Raw genomic sequence first — 23,587 nt, forward strand, 5'->3', positions numbered from 1 at the left:
GCGACCAGAGAGATTGAACTGTTCACAACAACCATTGTTTCATGTCCAGTGTGTATATAAAATCGTCCTACTGTATTTTCCACTGCATGCATCTGATGAAGTGGGCTGTAGCCCACAAAAGCTTATGCTCAAATAAATTTGTTAGTCTCTAAGGTGCCACAAGTCCTCCTGTTCTTTTTTCGATAGACTGAGCTTCTTCAATCTCCCACGGTAAGGCGGGTTCTCTGATCCTTAACTTTTTTTTTTGTACCTCTTTTCTGAATTCTTTCTAATTCATCAACATCCTTTTTAAAGTGTGGATACCAGATCCAGGTGCAGTAGTCTAGTAATGGTCTCGCCAATGCTGTATACAGTGGTCATACCACTTTCTTACCTATATCTCTGCTTATATATCAAAGGCTTGTGTTTGCACTCTAGCCACCACATTACACTAGGAGCTCATGTTCAGTTGGTTATCCACCATGACCCCTAAATCCCTTTCAGAGTTATTGCTTTTCAAAATACAGTCCCCCATCCTGGAAGCATGACCAGTGTTCTTTGTTCCTAGACATGTGATCTTGCAGCTGGCTATATTGAAATGTGTGTTTGTTCAGGTGGGCCCAGTTTATCAAGAGATCCAGGTTGTTCTGCAGCACTGACCTACCTATATTGTTGTTTAACGCTCCACCAGTTTTTATATGAGCTGAAAACTTTACCAGCAGTGATTTTATATTTTCTTCCAGGTCATTGATAATTACACTGAATAGCTTTGGTCCAAGAACAGATCCTTGTGGGATCCCACTAAAAACATCTCCATTGGATGATGGTTCCCCATTTATAATTATTTTTTATATCAATCAGTTAGCTAGTTTTTAATCATTTTAATATGTTCTATGTTGATTTTGTAATAGTGCTAACTTTTTAATCAAAATTCTGTGTGGTATTCAGTTAAATGCCATATAGCAATCTACCTATATTAGCACAGCTGCCTTTGTCAACCAAACTTGTAATCTCATCGATAAAAGATATATTTATTTGACAAGATCTATTTTCCACAAAACCATGTTGATTAGCATTAATTATGCTACCATCTTTTAATTCTTTATTGACTGCATCCCATATCAGCCTTTCAGTGAGTTTCCCTGGGATCCATGTCAAGCTAACTGGCCAACAGTAACCCGTGTAATCACATTTAACCTTTTTAATATCACCACATTCACTTTTTTTCAGTCTTCTAGAATTCCTCAGCTTTCCAGATTTGTTAAAATATAATGTTTTCCTCTCTTTGTTTTTGAGGATTCTTTTGCTGCCCCATTTGTAAATTGTGAAAAGAAGATTTTGTACACTCAGAAATGGTTTGTGTAAGTAATATAGATGGTAAAATCACTTTTTCTTTCCTATGCGTTTCTTAGCATCAGATTACTTGTCATTTGCTGTCTTCAGGACAGGAGGGCAATGGAAAGGGGAAGACCAGTCTCCCCAACCAAGGCTGTAATATTTATCTTGCTGGAAGATTATGCTCTTGCTTTAAGTTACAATTTATTTCTTCCTGCAGATTGAATGCATTATCTCCTGAACATGCCAAGTCTCTACCATCCTACAGCTAAAAAATCTCAAGCAAATACCAAAGCCTATGTTTTTCCAGTCAGTAATGAAATTCACTATGGAACTACAGTGTACAGTGCCTTTCTTTTTCAAAGATAGATTTAACTGAAATACTCAAGTGCCATTCACGAGCCACAGATCTGTTAACTCTGCATAAACTTCTGATCAGCCTCTGTATTCTCCACAGTGGTTGAAGAAATAAAAATAGAAGTGAGAACTGTAATAAGATATGTTGATTTATTCTTCAAATAAAATATAAATGTATATATTTTTAAATTGTTTGGGTCTTTTTGTCAGGTAGTCTCAATAATTCCTCAGTTCTGGATACACTAGTACCACAAACAGGCTTTTCTACTGTGGAATTCAGCCAACAATCATCCTTTCTAGAAGCCTTTGTTTTGCTCCAGTTGGAAATCAGATCGGCAGGTTTCTCGCCTCTGATAGATGCACTAGTGATCTTTTGCTTCCAAGAAGTCCATTGCCGAAAGACTTAACTCATAAACAGCATTGTTTGCCTATTAATCCTTAAAACAAGAACAGTGGATATATTCACTTTTTGTTCTCTCTCTGAGGTGCTGAAGATAAGTAGACTCCTAACTTCCTCCCCCCTGCAACCAAGGTACACACAGTGTACTTCCCTACTCTTAACAAGAGACTCTTCCTAGATTTCTGACCTAACCCCATCTCTCCACTAATCACTACAAACACTCAATGGGGTGCGGGGGAGAGCTACTTTGCAGGTGATATCAACCTGGAAATTAGCTAGTTTCCTAAGGCTTAAGAAGAATCAAGCCTTGATTCATGCCAGAACAACATAAGGTTTGAGAGGCTCATTAGTTCACTGGCACTCAGTAGACTGCAGTGTCCTAGGAGTAAATGAAACCCTCTGCCTCTTTATGTCTTTGTTCTGTTCTGACAAAAGAAAACTGTACCTGTTTTTATTCAGCACACGCGATCTGAAAGTTCCCGTGGTGAGAGTTATTTCTCAGCATGTACAAAGTGTGAAATGTATTTGGAGAGAAAAGTTTTTAATTACTATTAGCACTTCTGAGCCTTGAGTTGATGGCAGGACTGAAATTGCTTTACAATCTCTCACATTCAACTCTCATGCTGCTGGTGTCAGAAATGTCATTAATATGGCTGTTATAAACTAAAATGCCAATTTTCAATTTTAAAAAAATAAATTTCAAATATATTTCAGCAGAATGTGTTCATGGTGCTTTTAATCCCGTGCTCACGCCAGTACGTTCTATTCCCTCTCACCACAGGAAAACATGACCCCTTGAATAAAGATATCTTGCACCTTGATTTTGTAGGGTCATGATGATCCAGGTCTAGGGTGGTAGGAAAATATGGCATCTGGGATTAGGGGGCTCATGTCTGGATAGTTATCGGTAGGGCCCTACCAAATTCACGGTCCATTTTGGTCAATTTCACGGTCATAGGATTTTAAAAATTGTAAATTTCATGATTTCAGCTTCTTAAATCTGAAATTTCACAGTGTTGTAATTATAGGGATCCTGACCCAAAAAGGAACTGGCGGGGTGGGGGGAGTGTTGCGGTGCAGCTACCCTTACGTCTGCACAGCTGCTGGCGGTGGCGGTTCCTTCAGAGCTGGGCAGCTGGAGACCGGCGGCTGTTGGCCGGGCTCCCAGCTCTGAAGGCAGCGCCGCCGCCACCAGCAGCACAGAAGTAAGGATGGCATGGTATGGTGTCTGCAGAGCTGGGCCCTCAGTCAACAGCCGCCGCTCTCTGGAGGCAGCAGTGCAGAAGGATGACATTCTATGGTGTTGCCACCCTTACTTCTGCGCTGCTACTGGCGGGGTGCTTCCTTCAGAGCTGGGCAGCCGGAGAGTGGCAGCTGGAATAGTGTGTCCAGTTCTGGTGACCTAAGAAGGATTTTGATACATTTGAGAAGTTTCAGAGAAGAATCATGAAAATGATTAAAAGACTAGAAAACATGCCATATAGTGAGACTCAAGGAGCTCAATCTATTTAGCTTAACAACTAGAAGATTAAGGGATGACTTGATTACAGTTTACTAGTACCTACATGGGGAACAAATTTAATAATGGGGCTCTTCTTTCTAACATGATCCAATGGCTGCAAGTTGAAGCTAGACAAATGCAGACTAGAAATAAATCATACATTTTTTTAACAGAGTAATTAAACATTGGAACAATTTAACAAGAGTCATGGTGGATTCTCCATCACTGACCATTTTAAAAGGTTGGATGTTTTTCTAAAAGATGTACTTTTTAGGAATGATTTCGGGAACGTTCTATGGCCTGCGCTATTCAGTAGGTCAGACTAGATGATCACAATGATCCCTTCTGGTGTTAGAATCTATAAAAACTCAACTATGCCAATTATAAATGTTTCAAAAACTTAAATATTTTTAGTTTTATTAATGTTATTGTGAATGGGACCTCTGGACATAAGCACCAGCTAAATGGGACAATTAATGTGCTTACAGTTAGGCATATGCTTTAAGTATTCTTACTTCAGTTCCTGAAAGATAATTTGTTATGAAATGTGAAGTACTTGAAATAATGTACTGAATGGAGTAACACTGGGAGCTTTCTTTTCATTTGATAAGATCTAACCCTCTTATTGACTATAATAAAATATTGGTGCCTCTTTTTGGGAATAATTGTGGTCTAATGATTAGGGTGGGGGACTGTGAGTCAGGACTTCAATATTTGAATGCTGTCTACAGACTTGTATAACCTGGAGCAAGTAATTTAAACTCTCTCCCTCAGACCCTAATTCTGCAATAACACGCACACGCCTAGCTTTACATGCTGTGAGTAATCCCATTACAATTAATGTGTGTAAAGTGAGCACGTGTAAGTCTATGTAGGATCAGGACTTCCGTTTCCTTAACTATAAAATGGGGATAATATGACACACATTCTGAGGTTGTGAGACTTCATTAATATCTGCAAGGCAGTTTTGATGCTTTGATAAAAAAGGGTATAAAAGTGCACGGAATTATTACCAAATGTCATCCTATTGTTTTGTAGCTATGCTGTTACATTTCTTCAGCAAGGCCTTCATAATGAAATACAGAAGTTTATTTTTCACTGTAATAGTCTGACTCATGGTTGTGAACTTCTATTACATTTGGGGAAGGACTCGAGCTCTTAAAGATTTTAAACTAGTAGTTTCTGGGACTTTGTGTACATGATGAAAGGACCAAAATAATAAATATACTATTTCCAAAATTATAGTTTTTGTTTGTTTCAATCTTCTGCTATTTTATAGCAAGATCCAAAACAAATTACTACAGAATTACAGCCTGGTAAATTGTGCACCAATTGACTCACTTTAACTATGGAAAGTTTACAGTCTGTTGTCTTCCATCTTCACCCCAAAGACTCTTTGAGAAGTGGCATGTCACATTTCAAGAGGCGGTTTTGGAACAGCAATGATATAAAAGCACAGTGCACTCCAAAAAATCGAGACCTCAATGTATAAAGCATAAACTGTCCAGCCAACATTTATTATGCAGCAGCACTGCTGTCAGGGTGGGTTGTTCTTTCTAAATGAATGATGTTCAGATGGATGCCCAAAAATACTCAACATTTTATCATAAGCTCATCTTAAATACATACATACATACATACATACCAAGCCACGCTCCTTTGCATTGGTGAAGGGTCTGAGATGCTTTGCTGGTCTTATGAAAATGCAGGTGCTTCTCTCCCTCCGTTTGTAGTACACAGTGTGAACACACACATATGGATATCAGTACATTCACTGGTTTAATGAGAGGCTACACTTAAAAAGCTGTAGGATTATTTTGTTCCTCTCCATGCATTTTTACAAGGAAGAGCAAATGCAGGCATTTAAATTAATAAGTGCAAAATATCTTGCAAACTAATATAGTTTAAAAATTAGAAGCAATTATTTTCAAATACATTCAATAGATTTCAGTCCAGCAAAACTTAAAATGTAAACACCGACTGAGCATGGACTGTAATAGCACAAATAGTGCTGTAGGAGTATGATACATTAGTCCAATCCTGCATTTCAATGAACCACAGCGTCAGGTTCCACTTCCTTTTTATCCTGTCATTGTTGCTGCTAATAAAGAAAGATATTAAAGCGAACTATATGCTCTATTAATTATAGAAAGGTGAACTTGAGTCAAATTTGTTACTGACAATGATTAATAATTACTGGTTCTGCTACATAGTCATGTAGTGCATTACAGTAAATAAACATGGTACATTGTTGTATAGTAATTGATTAATTAGCACATTCATACTACACAGCTCAATGGTCTAAAATTGCTGAGTTTGAGATATTGCTCATAATTATTAAAAGAAAAGAAATTGTTTCCATTTCTCAGTTTACTCTTCTGTACAGTCATTTTTTCTCAAACAGAATATTTAATGGTTCAAAACCTTAGGTTTTGTTTAGATAAATCATATCACAGAATTTTTAGTTATGATTTTAAAATATTCCTCTTCCAAGAGCTTTAAAATATTCAACCCAATTTCAACCTCAGATGTTGCTTTCAAACTTCACTAAATAATATCAGTGTGTTTATATAATATGGCCTAAATCAACTTTTCCCCTCACACTCAGGTTAATCTCTTTCATACTCCAATTGCAACATGTGCCAAGAAACCATGGGGTGGTCTCTTCAATGCACAGAACATACAGAAGAATAAAACATAATGATGAGTCGCTTGATTGGTCCATTCAGGGTTCTTTGTGATAGTTTTTGTAAATGAACATTATGAATGCATTTTCTCAGTACTGTCTATTGATTTACCTGCCTTGAACAGGGAGGGGACAAAGGGCATGTCAGTGTGTCTAATTTCCATTTAGTTTCTGAAGTTATTTTTTGGCCACTTCCTACAGTAGTATCCCACAACAGCTCACCTCAGCAGCAGTGCAGATTGATTTTTCTGGAGTGGGATGTCTCATGATCTCACCCTCCCGCTTCCAGTGTTCCTAGCAGGGACCCCCACTTTCCACACAAGGACTGTGCCAACTCAAGGACTCTCCCAGGTGACCTACCATTATCTCTGCCCCCAGGGATCCCTAGAATCAGGAGCTTCCATGATCTCCCCCAATAGCTCTGGGTGACCCCTATCATACGCTTCAGAGACCCCCTGTAATCAGGGACTTGCCGATCAGGGATCCCAGATGACCCCCAGTATCTCCCTCAGGGACCCTAATATCAAGGACACCAGGTGACCCCCAGTACTCCCCTCAGGGACACCAGGTGACCCCCAGTAACTCCCTCAGGGACCCTAATATCAAGGACCTCAGGTGACCCCCAGTATTCCCCTCAGGGACCCCAGCTGACCCCCAGTATCTCCCTCAGGGACCCTAATATCAGGAACCCCAGGTGACCCCCAATATCCCTCTCAGGAACCCTCTTTATCAGGACCCCCAGGTGACCCCATGACCCCTACACACCGCCCTATAACCCGGGAGCCTACCACGTGACACCTCCCTCAGGGACTCCCAGTCTCCCCACTCAGCAGACCCGCCCGCGCGCCCACCCGCTCCGGGCGCGAGCCGTGCCACGCTGGCGGGCGCGCACGCACAGGGCCGGGGGCGCGCGCGGCCGGGCACGCTGGGACGGCCAAGAGCGGGGCCGGGGGCGCGCGGGCCGGGCGCTGCGGGGGTCTCTGCCCGCGGCATGCTGCTCCTGCGGCAGCTGCACGAGGCGGCCCTGAGGCGGCTCCTCGCGCCCGCCGGGGGCGCCGCCGCCAAGCCCAAGGCCTCCGAGGTGCTGAGCCGCCACCTGCGGCAGCGGGGCCTGCCCCACTGGACCTCGTACTGCGTGAAGTACAGCGCCGTGCGCAACGACCAGTTCGGCCTCTCGCACTTCAACTGGCAGGTGGACGGCGCCAACTACCACGTCCTGCGCACGGGCTGCTTCCCCTTCATCAAGTACCACTGCTCGCGGGCCCCGCGCCGCGACCTGGCGCTGCAGAACGCCGCCTTCACCGCCCTCAAGCTCGTCAACGCGGGTGAGCCGGCCCCCGAGCCCCGCAGGGCGGCCAGCGAGCCCCCTCCGCCCGCGCGGCCCTCGTCAGAGGCGGCGCTAGCCCATGGGGGGGGGCAGCAGGAATATTGGGGCCCCCCCCACCCCTAGAAATGCTGGTGACACTTCCACCAACCACGCACTGCGGCACACAGCACGGCCCAGTGCGCTTGTGAACAAGCCCCGGTTCAATAAGATGAATGATATGGGGGGGGGGGGTTAATACTGAATCGGGGCCCCCCCTTGAGCAATTGCTTAGTCTTCTTGTGCCCACTGGCTCCTGTCTAAGATCAGGGACCTGATACTGCACGGAGCTTAGCCCTCCTCAGGTCCCCTTTACCTTGGTCCTTTGCAGGCCGGTAAAGGGTTGATCGCTGTGACTGATGGGTTTTTGTTTTTGTTTTTTAACATAAACTTGTCTAGTCCAAGACTATTCACTGGCCTTTTAACTATTGCTTAGGTAACAAGTTTTTAATACTACTTATGCTAGCCTTTAAAATACCCAGGTGCTCATTCATTCTTCTAAGGAGCATTTCTTGACTACTGAGTGACACCATCAGACTGTCAAGAAAGATATTTGCACCCTACTTGATTTTAAGTATTTTAAAAACTATATTTGACACATTTTAGCAGCTTTAACTTTTAATTTGTAAGGAGATGTTATCATTGAAAACAAATCATGGGACACTATCCACTGAAGTAAAACACCATACCATCTGAAAATTTACCTATCTTATTACAAATAATTTCTAATATTATGGGGGGCCAAAATCTGCCCTCAGTTAAACTGCTGCTACTGCCATTGGCTTTACTGATGTCAACGTGATTGCACAGACAGAAGAGAGCAGAATTTGGCTCTTGAAAATAAGTACTGGGTCTGCCGTTTATTACTTGTTTGCACAGTACCTAGCACAATGAGAACCAAGCTGGTGGTGGTCTTCAGACACTAGCACAGTATACACTTTTATTTATTATTTGTGCTACCATAGTGCCTAGCGGCCCCAGTCATCAACCATGGCCTCATTATGCTTGAGTCTGTACTAACACTGAATTAAAAAAAAGAGTCACTGCCCCACAGAGCTTCCAATCTAAGTATAAGGTGAGACAACAGTTCGATACCGTACAAAAAAACAATGAGACAATATTGGTCAGCATGATAGGCCGTGGTCTTAGCACATCAGCAACCTAATTGTTTAATAATAAGAAAGTATTCGTATAACATTTGTTAGCGATTTACATGAAGAAGCAATCTATCCCCAAAACTTGTTTTAACACTGATTGAAACATTCATCAATTACATTGTAATTTTTTTAAAAAAATGTGCAGATAATAGACATTTAATATTTAAGTGTTGGTTGTTATGAGGACTGTAATCTTTCATATTAACAAATTTTATTGGTTTTGGCTCTGGCTGTTATCAGTAAACTGATTTATGCTACAATAATCACTTTGAAAATTTTACATAATTTGTATTAGAAATGCTCTCTGAGTGTTATCTTTGAGTCTGTCCTCTCTCTGCCTTGATGCTTGGACCTACTGTCAAATCTTATTGCTGCTTCCTCTGTAATAGCACTAAGACTGCTCTGTCTGTCTAAGATAAGCTCTCTATCTGCACAGTCAAAACTCTTATTCAGGCCCTCATCGTCTCCTGTGTTGACTATAACAGTCCCCACATGTCCTTTCAAAGCACTGTTGTTAAGACTGTCTTTCTGGTGCTCCAGTCAGACTCTCTTTATCCCCTGCCTTGTTTGAGGGTTCAATTCAGTAAGGTACGGAAGCACATGCCTCACTTTAAGCATTGAATAGTCCCATTGAAGTCAGTTGGACTATTCATATGCTTAAAATTAGGCACATGCATGCATAGGCACCGAATGAAGGGCCTGAGTCTATCTGTGGACTCCCTCTTTTTCACTGCATCAAATACAAGCTTCTTCTTACATTTTAAGGCCCTTCTGAGCTTAGCCCCTTACTACTTATCCACTTTGTATCTTACATATTACTATAATACAAATAATAAACAATAATAATTGCCAAGTATCAGAAGGGTAGCCGTGTTAGTCTGGATCTGTAAAAGCGGCAGAGTCCTGTGGCACCTTATAGACTAACAGACGTATTGGAGCATAAGCTTTCGTGGGTGAATACCCACTTCGTTGGATGCATACTGACGAAGTGGGTATTCACCCATGAAAGCTTATGCTCCAATACGTCTGTTAGTCTATAAGGTGCCACAGGACTCTTTGCCAATAATAATTGCCTTCCTCTTAAACACCTTCCTGGCATCTTCGATGCCAACAATGCCAAGCACCATCACTTCTTTATCCACGTCTCCCACAAACACATTCACATTTTCTGCCATCCCTTGTGCATGAGATACCCTTTCCCCATTGATCTATAAAGTAACTACCCTATTTCCCTTTAAGTCCTGCATGTCCGCTACTGGGATCTCTTTGGGAAACTATGAACAGATAGCAATTAAGTAGAGACCAGTAGAGGGTTCTAATATCTATTTAAAAAAAACATTTTTTTTAAAGACTAAATCTAGCTTTAAGCATAGCTAGTTCACTATAGCCAAGTGTTTCATATCTCTTTTACCCTTATCTGCCTCCCTTCCAGTCCTTCTGTGTATTCCCCACTTATTACATCTTATTATAAATTAGGACCTGATCCTGCCCTGAAAACTGTCAGGAGACATTCATGAGCATTGGAGTCTGCTCATGTGGTTCTCAGTGCATAATTGGGATCTACGGTTGTAAACTCTTCAATGCAGGGAATTGTCTTAGTACAGCTGCTTACACAATGAGCCCCCTACTGTAATATTTATATTTTCCTTCATAGCCATTATTTTTAGATATCACTGTGTTAGTTTTAAGAAAAGGAGTAGTTGTGGCACCTTAGAGACTAACAAATTTATTTGAGCATAAGCTTTCGTGAGCTAGAGGTCACTTCATCGGATGCATTCGATGAAGTGAGCTGTAGTTCACGAAAGCTTATGCTCAAATAAATTTGTTAGTCTCTAAGGTGCCACAACTACTCCTTTTCTTTTTGCGAATACAGACTAACAGGGCTGCTACTCTGAAACCTGTGTTAGTTTTAGTTCTCTTGGTTTATAATGGTTGTATGTAACAAGTATTTCTCTTTTGTAGGCATCCCAACTTTATTATATGGAATTGGCTCCTGGTTTCTTGTTAGCGTCACAGAGACTGTCCACACAAGTTGTGGCCCAGTTACTATTTATTTTCTGAATAAAGAAGATGAAGGTGCCATGTACTGAAATTGTGCATTCAAGCACTCTCATTTGGTGGGTTTTCACAACTGTGGGTATTTATATATTCCTGCTGCTTTAAAATATAAACAACTTAAAAATAAACCTTTGTTTTCAGTGTGTTCCTTTTTAATGTGGTGGTGTCCTCAAAAGCCTTCATTGTCCTTTTTTCAGTTACAAAAAATGTTCCTGTTTCAGTAGAGGCATGAAATGAATATTGGCATCAATGAAGATAAGATATTAGCATCTTTGGAAAATGAATTGACTTTTCTACTGTCCTCAAAAGTCTTAGCTTTAAAGACAGTGATTGAAATGCTTATTGCTGAGAAGAATCTTCTGATTATTTTTTTTAAAATCTCCTTTTTTATGTACATTGGATAGGTTATGATGTTTGTAAATTAACCTGAAGGCAAGCAACACAATCTCCAAATACGTTACACATAATTGTAAATGATGAGAGTTTTAGACTCTGTGCATAGGTGTTCAACAATATATAAATTGTCCTAGTACCTAATCAGAGTCTGAAGGAATCTGTAATAGCACCCTTCTTTTATACAGATGTATTGAAATGCTCTTTTAACCCCACAAATTAAAATCCGTATTAACGGACCATGTAGTATGTGTCAACTGAATATTCACATCTAAACATATTTTAAAAGTAAACATCTGAAAAGTGGTTCCACCTTTTTCTTTCAATATCTGAATTCACAATTCTGTGTTTTCTTTGGCTATAGTTGATTTTATCTCTCACATCTAAAGCAGTCTAAAAGAAGCAGTTCCGCACACTGCTTTACAGGTCTGAGGGTATTGATCCCATTAATAGTGTTTATTGTGATCAGACCAAGAGTTGCTAAACACCACTATATCCTCGATATATGCTCTTGCAAAATTTTTTAAACCGCTTAGCACGTGGTTGACAAGCCTCTGAAAAGTGGCTCCTGCATTAATTAACGCAAATGATAACACTTTGAATTCATAGTGTCCCATATCAGTAATAAAAGCAGATTTTTTTTCTGTGCATCTTTTTCTCAAGGGATCCACCAATAACCTTTTGTGAGATCAAACATGCTAAGTAAGACATCTAGGTTTGCTCAAAATATCAAACATATCAATTTTGGGCATAAAATAAACATCTGAAACACTTACAGCATTGAGTTTTCTATAGTTGACACAAAACCTTAGTTTTATCTTTCTTAGGTACTAGCACAATGGATGAGGTTTGGCTTGAGAGAGCCTTGAGGAGTTTGCTGATGAGGAAGAGAGACTGGTATGGCTGGGAGCTGACATGTCTGATCATCAGCAAAACTCACTTTTGTTGAGGTCAAGGGGTAGCACACAGTGGCTCAGAGCTCTAGGTATCCCAAGCAGCATGTTACAACATGCAAAAGACTTTTTTTAAAGGATAAAATCACTAATATGACTAATATAATTAACTAATGCAAAATACAACATACATATTCTTATTGAAAATTATTTGTAAGCAGTGAACTGTTTCATGCTTTATGAAGGAAGTATGTCTGCTTGTCTAAAAGAAACACTAAATAAAACTTTAGTCGAAGGAGCACTTATTCCAGTATATTTAGTACTGAAGAATATTCTTGACACAAGTTGAATAAATAGCTTTCACAGAAGAAGAGAGAGTTACATTCAGCTTCATTAATAATAAAACTCACTATTAGCATTTTGCTGGAATAGTTAGAACTGATTTCCTCTGTAATGAGCAAAAGTTAAATAACAACAGCTCATAAGTTTGAAGTCAAATACTGCTCATTTATTGCAACTGATCTTGTCAATACTTTGCTGTAAAGGTTTGGTCTCAACATGAGGCTGATAAAATGGTTTTTAATTACCAGACTATAAATACAGCTTTTCATGGGAGTTGCACCTCCATTCACTGCAGCTTGTTTGATTTCTGATAATGTGTACTGCTGACTTTGCTTACCTGTTTTTCAATAAATGCAGGCAATGCGACTCCTTGTCCATACAGTGATGGGCAAGTCTCCTTAGAGAACATCTTTGACAAACTACCCTATTGATCACTGCAATTCTGTGCTGCTAGTAGCATTAAATAGAGACTTGATTTCTTGTTCAATGCTCTCACTGTGTAACAATTAAGCAAATGTAATATTTTCTTGTATTACATGAAAATCAATAGACCTCTTGCTCTTGTGGAGTTGATCATAGTGAAGAATGAACTGGAAGATAGCTGAGGGCAAAGTTCAAATATAATATCATTCATTGGATTCATTAAGACTTGTTGCGTAAGAGCTGTTGGAATACTTAGAGGAAAATATGCTATTCATAAAGGGTAGTACTTTTGTTCACACAAATGTTTGAGACATTTATTAAGTAATGGTGAATCACTATTTTAATTGGCTTTAATCAAAAGTGAAAGATTAAAGTGACCAAGATTTATTCTTTAGTCATGGTCTGAGTTAAAAGTGAAAACACTGTTGAGGGACAAGCTATGTCCCAAGAGTGCTTCTCATCTGGAAAGGCTGGTGACCTTGGTGATAACTTTGGGTATGGTTCCAGGCCCAAAGAGGAACTTCAGAAGCTCTCTTGTGCAGTCCTGCCCATGAAATGATCTTCATAAGAGACTAGAAATCATAGAAACGGCAGGTAAGGATGGATGGATAATATTGAATTCTATGACATCTTGGCATTGGGATCTTATCAAACCTTTGCTTCATTGGGAAAATCATCAATTTAGATACTTGTCTAGTTCCCATCACCATCAATTCTGGTTCTCCTTGCATCTAGGTCAGCTCCTACACAGACAATCAGCTGAGAGGGAACCAGGGAGTTATATTGTAAGGCTATTGCAAATCCATGAGCCTGAAACATGGGGAAGGACCTCTGGGTTGTTTCCTGTAAGGGACCTTTGTAGTCCATAGGGCTAACTTGCCTTTATTATATTCGCTGCCTTGCCTTCTTGTATAGAATGATATAGTGATTTTAATAATATTGGGCCTGCTCTTGAGACAGGAACCTGTTAACCATCAAAGTGATAACTGGGAATTCTTAAGTAGTCAATATAATACATAATCTATAGATCGGGTTACATCTTAGGGACAAGGTTCTGATGAGTGTGTCATCTAAAAGTGGGCATAGATGAATTCCTAGACTCTGTAGCCTGGTTGCTATCACTACCTATCCCTTTGGGAATATCCTGGTGTAGCGAACAGACTGGAAGATGCGTTGTATTGACAGTGAAGACAGGTGAACTCATGAAATTGCTCATGACAGAGTCTGATGGCAACATGCAGATAAGCTTTTTTCAGGTCACTGATTTCAGGTGGTCTACTGAGAGTGACATCTAGAGTCTCCACTCAGAATTTTGTCTTCCTCATCTACCTGTTTGAGCAATTGAGGTCTAAAATGGCCCTAAGTCCTCCAAACCCTTTTTCCATACTATAGAGTGGTGAACGTCTCTTGTCTTGAAAGACCAGTGAAATCTCTTTCAGGGTAATTTGAAGTTTCTTGGCATCTCCTGATATTGGATAGGGCATGAAGAAAGGATGCAGAGTAGCCTGCCATTCCAGAGAATATCCAAGCTCCACTGTCTCCAGGATTCATCTATCTAAAGTTGCCTGGGTCCATATGCATGAGAAGGGCAATATAGATATTGGTATTATGGTGAGGCCAGTGGGTTGGGAATGCTATCTACTATGGGTCTGATCCAAAAACTCATTCAAGTAAATGGGTGTCTGTTGACTTCAATAGGCTATAGACCAGCCCTGGAGAGCTAGAGGGTAGGGGGTTCAGATCTAAATAATATCATGTGGAGAATATGGTTGCTGCATTCCTTCCTTCCTTCTCACGCGGTGGTGTTGGGCACTTGCTCGTTGTCCTGAAGGGTGCTCTAATGTTGAGTTCCATTTTGCCTCCTCTCCATTTCAATGTATTTATGGGCCTGTGGGAAGGTTAGTGAGGAGGCACTGTGCTGTTGTGATTTTAGTATGCTGATGACACAGAGTACTATATTTCATCCAACCCAGTAAGTTCTGTCAAATGTTTTACCTAGTGTGTGGTTGAGATTGGAGCATAGATGAGTTAGCTGGTTGAAACCCAGTCCAGATAAGACAGAGGGGATGATGGTAAATTTTGGAGGCAGCACCTAGAAGATGTGGTGAGGATTATAGCTGACCTTCTTAATAAGAGTGAGTGACCTCCATTTGTTAGTTTGCAGTTTGGGGGTATTAGAAGATCCTAAGTTGCTGTTAGAAAGGCATGTAGCAGTAGTTTGTAGGGAGGCCTTTTTTATGTGGATCTGGCTAGGGTTTGACTTAATCTTTGGTTAATTATTTTTTGATTAGGGAGCAAGTGGAGATGCTTTACTTTTTTATGTGACAGGTTTCAGAGTAGCAGCCGTGTTAGTCTGTATTCGCAAAAAGAAAAGGAGGACTTGTGGCACCTTAGAGACTAACGCATTTATTTGAGCATAAGCTTTCGTGAGCTACAGCTCACTTCATCGGATGCATTCAGCCACTGAATGCATCCGATGAAGTGAGTTGTCGCTCACGAAAGCTTACGCTCAAATAAATGTGTTAGGACTTGTGGCACCTTAGAGACTAACACATTTATTTGAGCGTAAGCTTTCGTGAGCGACAACTCACTTCATCGGATGCATTCAGTGGCTGAATGCATCCGATGAAGTGAGCTGTAGCTCACGAAAGCTTATGCTCAAATAAATGCGTTAGTCTCTAAGGTGCCACAAGTCCTCCTTTTCTTTTTTTTTTTTTTTTTTATGTGACTATTTTTAATTGACAGGCTCCTTTTGTACCTACTAAATTATATATGTACGCACATACATATGTTTATATATCAATACTTTGTCACAGATGATTAAAGTACAAAATTACCCTTCAACTTTCTGCTGACTTGGTCTGCTCTGTTCTCATTTGAAACGAAGTACAGTCTGCCTTGTAACTCTTGCTTTAATTATCTCTTCACTGACTACAAGGATGATGTTTAAATGAGTGAGATGACATAAGAAGAAAGGAGCTTTGTTTCACCTCACTTAACAACTAATGCAGATAACTGAAACCTTACTCTAAACCCAATAGATCAGGTAGCTACTTTTTTCAGCACTAGCCTTTTAAACAGTAATGACTACTGGGGGCATCTTAACCTAAATGAGTGCTTAGCATTACATCTTACCTGGGTCAACAGTCTAGGGTATCAGAGTTAAACTGTGTTACTGTAAATTAATGGAAAATGTAACTGCACTTTGCTGAAAGATCAATGTCCAATAAAGGCTGCACAATCAAATCTTGTTGCAATGATTGAGGTCCTTAATTGCCTTTCAAAGATAAGGTGGTAATCAACATAGGTTTAACTGATCTTTTTTACTAGTTCAATTACATGCTAATGACTAGTGCCAAGTCAGAATCTTTAACTACTTATACTTATTAAATCTTATGTTAGTAATGAAAAATTACGTAAACCACACAATCAATAAAGCACAAGTCTTAATTACTATATTTCACTTTTATACCTTTTGTGTGTTTGACAAATTTGTTTCACTCGAGATTTCCCACAAATAAGAGGTATTATTAACAGAGACTATATTCCTTGGAGCACTGTTTACTAATCCAAATTGCTAAATCTTAGATGTTTTGTGTATTTGTTTTAATGGAAACTTCTTAGCTAAATATCCAGTAAAGCAAACTTCTAATCTTCTAGGCATCTAACTGTATATAAAGATCAGTTTCTGTATCTGATGGCAGCTCCTTTTACTGCTGGATCTAAAGCTATCTGTAACCTGCAGGCTGTCAGAGACATTATCAATTTGTAAATAAAATGTTAAGTTTGTATGTTGCACCTGCCCCTACATCTCCTTGCTAATTTTGTGGGCAATTAATAACATTTTCTACTTCCTTGAAAATATTTTGTTCTTCCCTCATTGCTGAAATGGAAAAACTCACACCAGCTGCAAGCAAAACGAAGGGCCTAATCCAACTCTTACTGACTGCAATGGGAGTTGGAGTCGGCCTGTACTTACTATATAAAAAACACAGTGGAACAGACTATATTTAGAACACTGTTAAAATCACAAAGTAAACAAACTAAGAGAGATTTTTCTCATCTTTCAGTACGATAATCTTGGGTGTTAGTTGTAACAACAGTAGATTGAAAAATTTTAGCAGAAGTGATTAAAAAAATCTAAGTACTTATCTGACCTCATTACCATAGTATCTTGGTGCCCCAATCATTAATACATTTTTTCCTCACAACACTCCTGTGAGGTAGGAAAAGACTATTCCCCATTTTACAGAGGGGGACTGACGCACAATGGTAATTAAATGTCCCTTTAACAAGTTCCTAAAAAGGCAGTGTAAGCTGATGGAATGGATGAGCAGAAACAAAATATAGCAACAAGCTGTAAAGTCCATTAAATGCAAGAGAATCTTTTTAAACACAAGTCAAACATAGGCTCTAGCCATGTTAAGGAAACTTCCCCTGGTGTAAGTACATCAAAAGTAGCTACAAAGGTGCAAATCCCTAATGTAGAGGTCCAAAGCGGAACTTACACCGGTGCTTAATGTGGCAGTATACTGAAATAAGCTCCGTTTTGCATTGGTCCAGTGTGTCTATATTATGCGTTTACACTGGTGCAGCTACATTGATGTAGTGCAAATTTCATTATTGTGGACTGGGCCAAAGTAACACTAGCAAAAAGAGTTAGGGCTTGTCTACACCATGCAGCTTTTAGCAACAAGGCTGTGTCGACACAGCCTTGTCGTTAAAAGTCAGCATGTGTAAGCGCTCTTTATCGGTACTTTGTCAGCACTTTTGCTGACAATATACTTTCAGCCCCGCGAGCAGCGTTAGCTTTGTCGGCAGCGGAGTATTCTGCCACGTGCGTTGGCAAAACTTTTGTCTTTTGCGGGGGGGCTTTTTTAAGTACCCGTGAAAGACAAAAGTTTTGTCGACAACTTCGCAGTGTAGACAAGCCCTTAGACATAGAATCATAGAATATCAGAGTTGGAAAGGACCTCTGGTGGTCATCTAGTCCAACCCCCTGCCCAGAGCAGGACCAATCCCCAACTAAATCATCCCAGCCAGGGCTTTGTCAAGCCTGACCTTAAAAACGTCTAAGGAAGGGGATTCCACCACCTCCCTAGGTAACTTATTCCCCAGATCCTCCTCCTTCCCTTTTTTAAAGATGGGCACTACATTAGCCTTTTTCCAGTCGTCCGGGATCTCCCCCTATCGCCATGAGTTTTCAAAGATAATGGCCAATGGCTCTTCAATCACATCCGCCAACTCCTTTAGCAATCCTCATAAGTCATGTGTTTCAGACCCCTAATCATTTTTGTTGTCCTACGCTGGACTCTCCAATTTTTCCACATCCTTCTTGTAGTGTGGGGCCCAAAACTGGACACAGTACTCCAGATGAGGCCTCACCAATGTCGAATAGAGGGGAACGATCACGTCCCTCGATCTGCTGGCAATGCCCCTACTTATACATCCCAAAATGCCATTGGCCTTCTTGGCAACGAGGACACACTGTTGACTCATATCCAGCTTCTCATCCACTGTAACCCCTAGGTCCTTTTCTGCAGAACTGCTGCCGAGCCATTCGGTCCCTAGTCTGTAGCGGTGCATGGGATTCTTCCGTCCTAAGTACAGGACTCTGCACTTGTCCTTGTTGAACCTCATCAGATTTCTTTTGGCCCAATCCTCCAATTTGTCTAGGTCCCTCTATATCCTATCCCTACCCTCCAGCGTATCTACCACTCCTCCCAGTTTAGTGTCATCCGCAAACTTGCTGAGGGTGCAATCCACACCATCCTCCAGATCATTAATGAAGATATTGAACAAAACCGGCCCCAGGACCGACCCTTGGGGCATTCCGCTAGATACTGGCTGTCAACTAGACATGGAGCCATTGATCACTACCCGTTGAGCCCGACAATCTAGCCAACTTTCTACCCACTTTGTAGTGCATCCATCCAGCCCATATTTCTTTAACTTGCTGACAAGAATACTGTGGGAGACGGTGTCAAAAGCTTTGCTAAAGTCAAGGAATAACACGTCCACTGCTTTCCCTTCATCCACAGAACCAGTTATCTCATCATAGAAGGCAATTAGATTAGTCAGGCATGACTTGCCCTTGGTGAATCCATGCTGACTGTTCCTGATCACTTTCCTCTCGTCTAAGTGCTTCAGAATTGATTCCTTGAGGACATGCTCCATGATTTTTCCAGGGACTGAGGTGAGGCTGACTGGCCTGTAGTTCCCAGAATCCTCCTCCTTTCCTTTTTTAAAGATTGGCGCTACATTAGCCTTTTTCCAGTCTTCCAGGACTTCCCCTGATCGCCATGAGTTTTCAAAGATAATGGCCAATGGCTCTGCAATCACATCCGCCAACTCCTTTAGCACTCTCGGATGCAGTGCATCTGGCCCCATGGACTTCTGCATGTCCAGCTTTTCTAAATAGTCCCGAACCACTTCTTTCTTCACAGAGGGCTGGCCACCTCCTCCCCATGCTGTGCTGCCCAGTGCAGTAGGCTGGGAGCTGACCTTGTTCGTGAAGACAGAGGCAAAAAAAGCATTGAGTACATTAGCTTTTTCCACATCCTCTGTCACTAGGTTACCGCTCTCATTCAGTAAGGGGCCCACACTTTCCTTGGCTTTCTTCTTGTTGCCAACATACCTGAAGAAACCCTTCTTGTTACTCTTAACATCTCTCGCTAGCTGCAACTCCAGGTGTGATTTAGCCTTCCTGATTTCACTCCTACATGCCCGAGCAATATTTTTATACTCATCCCTGGTCATTTGTCCAATCTTCCACTTCTTGTAAGCCTCTTTTTTGTGTTTAAGATCAGCAAGGATTTCACTGTTAAGCCAAGCGGGTCGCCTGCCATATTTACTCTTCCTTCTACACATCGGGATGGTTTGTCCCTGTAACCACAATAAGGATTCTTTAAAATATAGGCAGCTCTCCTGGACTCCTTTCCCCCTCATGTTATTCTCCCAGGGGATCCTGCCCATCAGTTCCCAGAGGGAGTCAAAGTCTGCTTTTCTGAAGTCCAGGGTCCGTATTCTGCTGCTTTCCTTTCTTCCTTGTGTCAGGACAACATGAACAACGTAAGTTTCCCTAACTTGGGTAGGGCACCCTAACTTGTTTCAAACATTCTTCTGGTTCTGGCTCTGGCTCTGTTATAGCCATTCCCTGGGACAGCAAGGGAACTGGAAGCTGAAATTAATCTTTTGTGTACTGACAAGTAAGTGCTGCTACATTGTGACACAGACAGTTAATCTTAAACCTTTCAATAACATAAAACTGATCAGAACTATTTGGCAGGTTCAAAGTCTGCCAAACTAAAAAAAAGCATAGATCAGCTGCATAAAAAGATTACCTGTAAAAACAGCCATGTTCATAATAATACTTTGCACTTATTTTACAGACATTAACTAGCTAACTTTCACAACACCCCCATGAAGTGAGTAAATATCCCCATTTTACAGAGGGGAAAATCACGTAGTGTTTGGTTTTGTTTTTTACCTCTAAATTAATTGATTATATTGAGGTAGTTTAGATAACATGTTTGTGAAGACTCCTCAGGACAATCCAAAACATTTATTCCAGGCTACAATCATTTCTGGTTTACTGTAGGGACCGCCTAACTTTTACCTGGATTTAGCCAGAAAAATTTCAAATTGGAAATAAGGCATACATTTGTAACCATAGGAACAAACTACTGAGGGAAGTAGGGGATTCTCCATCTCTTGATGCCCTCAAACCAAGACAGGATGCCTTTCTAGAAGATATGCTTTAGCTAAATGCAAGTTCTGTGTTAGGCACACGTGAGTTATGGGACTCAATACAGTGGTAAATGGGTGAAATTTAACAGCCTGTGGCATTACAGGAGGTCAGAGTAAATGATCTAATGGTCCCTTCTGGCCCTAAGCTATATGAAACGAAGAACTTGAAGATAAAATAAAAATAAATAAATAAAACTAATGATGACAAGCCCACAGAGAGTTAGTAGCAACGCCACAATTAGAAATCAGTAGTCCCTAGCTCCAGCCAGTCACTTGCTTAGTTCTCTAGGCCAGGCTGCCTCTAAATATGAAAAAGAGCAAGCCATTTAAAAGACCAAATTTAACAAAACCCACATGCAGCTATATTGTAACCCCCGGCTTACTTAGATTTCTTGCTTGTGGACCTGTCTTGAACCAACTTGGCTTATTCTCCTTGGGTTCCTACATTATTTTACTTGGCCATTTATGGTAAATTGTTTACTGTAACATGCTTTAATCTTCCTCTATAATTTTGCTGGTTACAGAAACATAAGGTAATAGAACTCGATCTAAAATCTGTGTGTTTCTCAAACCATACATTTGTATGGAAGTACTTAGCTGTACACACCTTTTGGGCATTTTCATTCAGTTTAAATCTACTTGATAACTACAGCAAAGTGGACTTTGAAAGACCGTAATGATATATTAATTTAGGGATAAAAAAATTCCTTAAATAAAATCTGTAATGTGTATAGTACAACCTCACTAATTTTCATTAATGATTAGGATACTCATTGCAAATTATTGACCCTTGTGAATTAGTTTGTGGAAAAAATGCAGCTTAAATAAGTTAGGATAATTCATCATAAAATGTACATTGCTTCTTAGACAAGTGTTGTTTAGTCTTAATTATTTATGCTAATACCAGTCAATGCACTGTGGTATAGTTTATAAAATATTAAGTCTTTGTATAGTAAATAGCTATTAAATGTCTGCTAAGAAGTTGAGTAAAATCCATGATATTTGTTCATGTTCAAATTATAAACCATGCAGATAAGCAAAGTCTGAATGAAGAAATTGTTGCATGGAACACAAATGTGTATCTATTCAGCATTTAAAATTTTGGTGAAGCTATTAAAATTTTGAAATGATATTATAAATTATAAAATCAGCCAGTCTGGAATCATTATTAGTTGCTGTTGGTTTGGTAAGGTAGAATATGTATGGCTAAAAGTTATTTTTAAAACGATTGCATCACTTTAAGCACAGTTTATGAGCACTGTACTAGTTCATTATAAAACCCAATTTATTACTTTCAGTGATATTAATAATCCCAATAAAATCAATCTGTAAAACATGATGCAAAGCAGTTCTTTACACAAGTAGTCTGATCAAGGAATTCTTTCAGTTTTAAAATGCAAATTTAAAAACACAACACTTCCTAAAGAACTCTTTATTTCTTGGGGGGGATAAAATTATATACGTTATAAAATCAATGTGTTGTAGTAAATTCAGATATATAAATCTATTGGAATTACTTTTATAAGAAGAAATGCCATTAGATATGATCATTATATGCTTAGTGATTCATGGGCCTTGTTACATACATGCTTTGTAATGTATGAATTATTTAGTAAGAAAAATCACAATGATTTTGTTGTTACTCAAAAATTTATAGGTTGGCAGAAACAATTATGCAGCCCCTGAAGCTGGTCTGGTAAGGTACAGTAACATTAACACTGTGTAGGCTTATTTTTTATCACTTTTATTTGTAATGTTCATTCTGTAATTTTTCAGTAATTGTGCAGCATATGTAGCATTGGAATAATATTAATTTTATTAAGCATAAAATATTTTGATTGTATGTTTTTTCTTATTTTTAAAATATGGACATTATTTAAAACCAGACTTAAACATTTCATTACCTAGCCTAAATCAAGAGGATCATTTCCCTGAAGTTTATATATATATAAAAAATTCCAAATACACTGTACCCTGAGGAAGAAACAGGTTTAAAAGTTCCATTTGGGGCCCAATTCTGGTCCCACTGAACTGAAATCATTTGAAATTTTCCACTTACTCTGCCTGTTCCAGTGATAATTGTAAAATTGACCAAGGTGCAGAAGGTCTGTGCAAACCTTCTGCATGCCTTAAACCAGTGCAAAAGAGTTACAAGGGGTAATGGCAAAGGCATATAGAGGTAACTCTGCAAGCCCTGCATGCGTTTTAGAGGATCTGTACCCTGGCTGTCACTAGGCTGGTACAGAGGAAGCCCATAGTGTGGAAGAGTAGGCACATAAGTCCTGGACTCTCCAGTCCTACCTGTATGGCTGAGTGAATTCCTTCACTAATGCTTTTAGTTCACCACACACAGTCTGATTTTTGGAATGTGGGAAGGGAGGAGTGAATTTCACCCCAGTGTAACTTTAGGTTGCTGTTTATCCATGCAGAAATGTTTCTCACACGTTCACCTACCTCTTTAAATCAGAAAGAAACATAGCCATGAAAATATATGTCACTGGAAAAATGAGCCATTTCTTGCAGGAAGCAAGGAGCTCTCCCCCCCCCACACACACATTATAGATGTTTTTTGTCCTCTTTAGAATCAAATATTGGTCCTAGCCAGAGGTAAAATTCTGGACTTTGTGGCTTATCTATTTCAGTGTTTCTCAAACTTTTTGTGTTCGCAACCCCATTTGGACTTTAAAAAAATTGTGAACCTCCCCCAACTAGAAAAATTGTGACCCCCCTACCTTGAGCCCAGCTCAGGGCTTCAGTCCCCCTCTGGGTTGGGGGAGAGGAGCTCTTGGCAGGGGCTCTCTGCCCTGGTTACCACATCAAAGCAGGGTCCCGATCCACAGCATGAGAATCACTGATCTATTTGAATCTGAACTTCGGCTCTCAGGCTCTCTCTAATCAGATGTACTGTATGCGTGGTATTCTAGGCCTACATTTTTTTTAAACATTTAATG

General features: G+C 40.1%; 2 protein-coding genes across 2 annotated transcripts in view; both read left to right on the forward strand.

Moving 5' to 3' along the window:
• The window catches only part of IQCH (IQ motif containing H), a 108,402-nt gene extending 106,038 nt beyond the window's left edge, over positions 1-2,364 (forward strand). Inside the window, exon 22 of the transcript XR_012154108.1 lies at positions 1,535-2,364. The gene's annotated coding sequence lies outside the window, so the exon portion shown is untranslated. The remainder of the gene's footprint in view (positions 1-1,534) is intronic.
• A 4,796-nt stretch (positions 2,365-7,160) lies between these two features.
• On the forward strand, positions 7,161-12,543 carry C10H15orf61 (chromosome 10 C15orf61 homolog). Its single transcript, XM_073304430.2, has 2 exons — positions 7,161-7,583; positions 10,741-12,543. The coding sequence occupies exons 1-2, from the start codon at positions 7,250-7,252 to the stop codon at positions 10,866-10,868; spliced, it is 462 nt and encodes a 153-aa protein (XP_073160531.1). The 5' UTR covers positions 7,161-7,249; the 3' UTR covers positions 10,869-12,543.
• Positions 12,544-23,587: the final 11,044 nt, after the last annotated feature.

Source organism: Lepidochelys kempii, chromosome 10 (assembly GCF_965140285.1).
Source record: "Lepidochelys kempii isolate rLepKem1 chromosome 10, rLepKem1.hap1, whole genome shotgun sequence".
Classification (NCBI taxonomy): Eukaryota; Metazoa; Chordata; order Testudines; family Cheloniidae; genus Lepidochelys; species Lepidochelys kempii.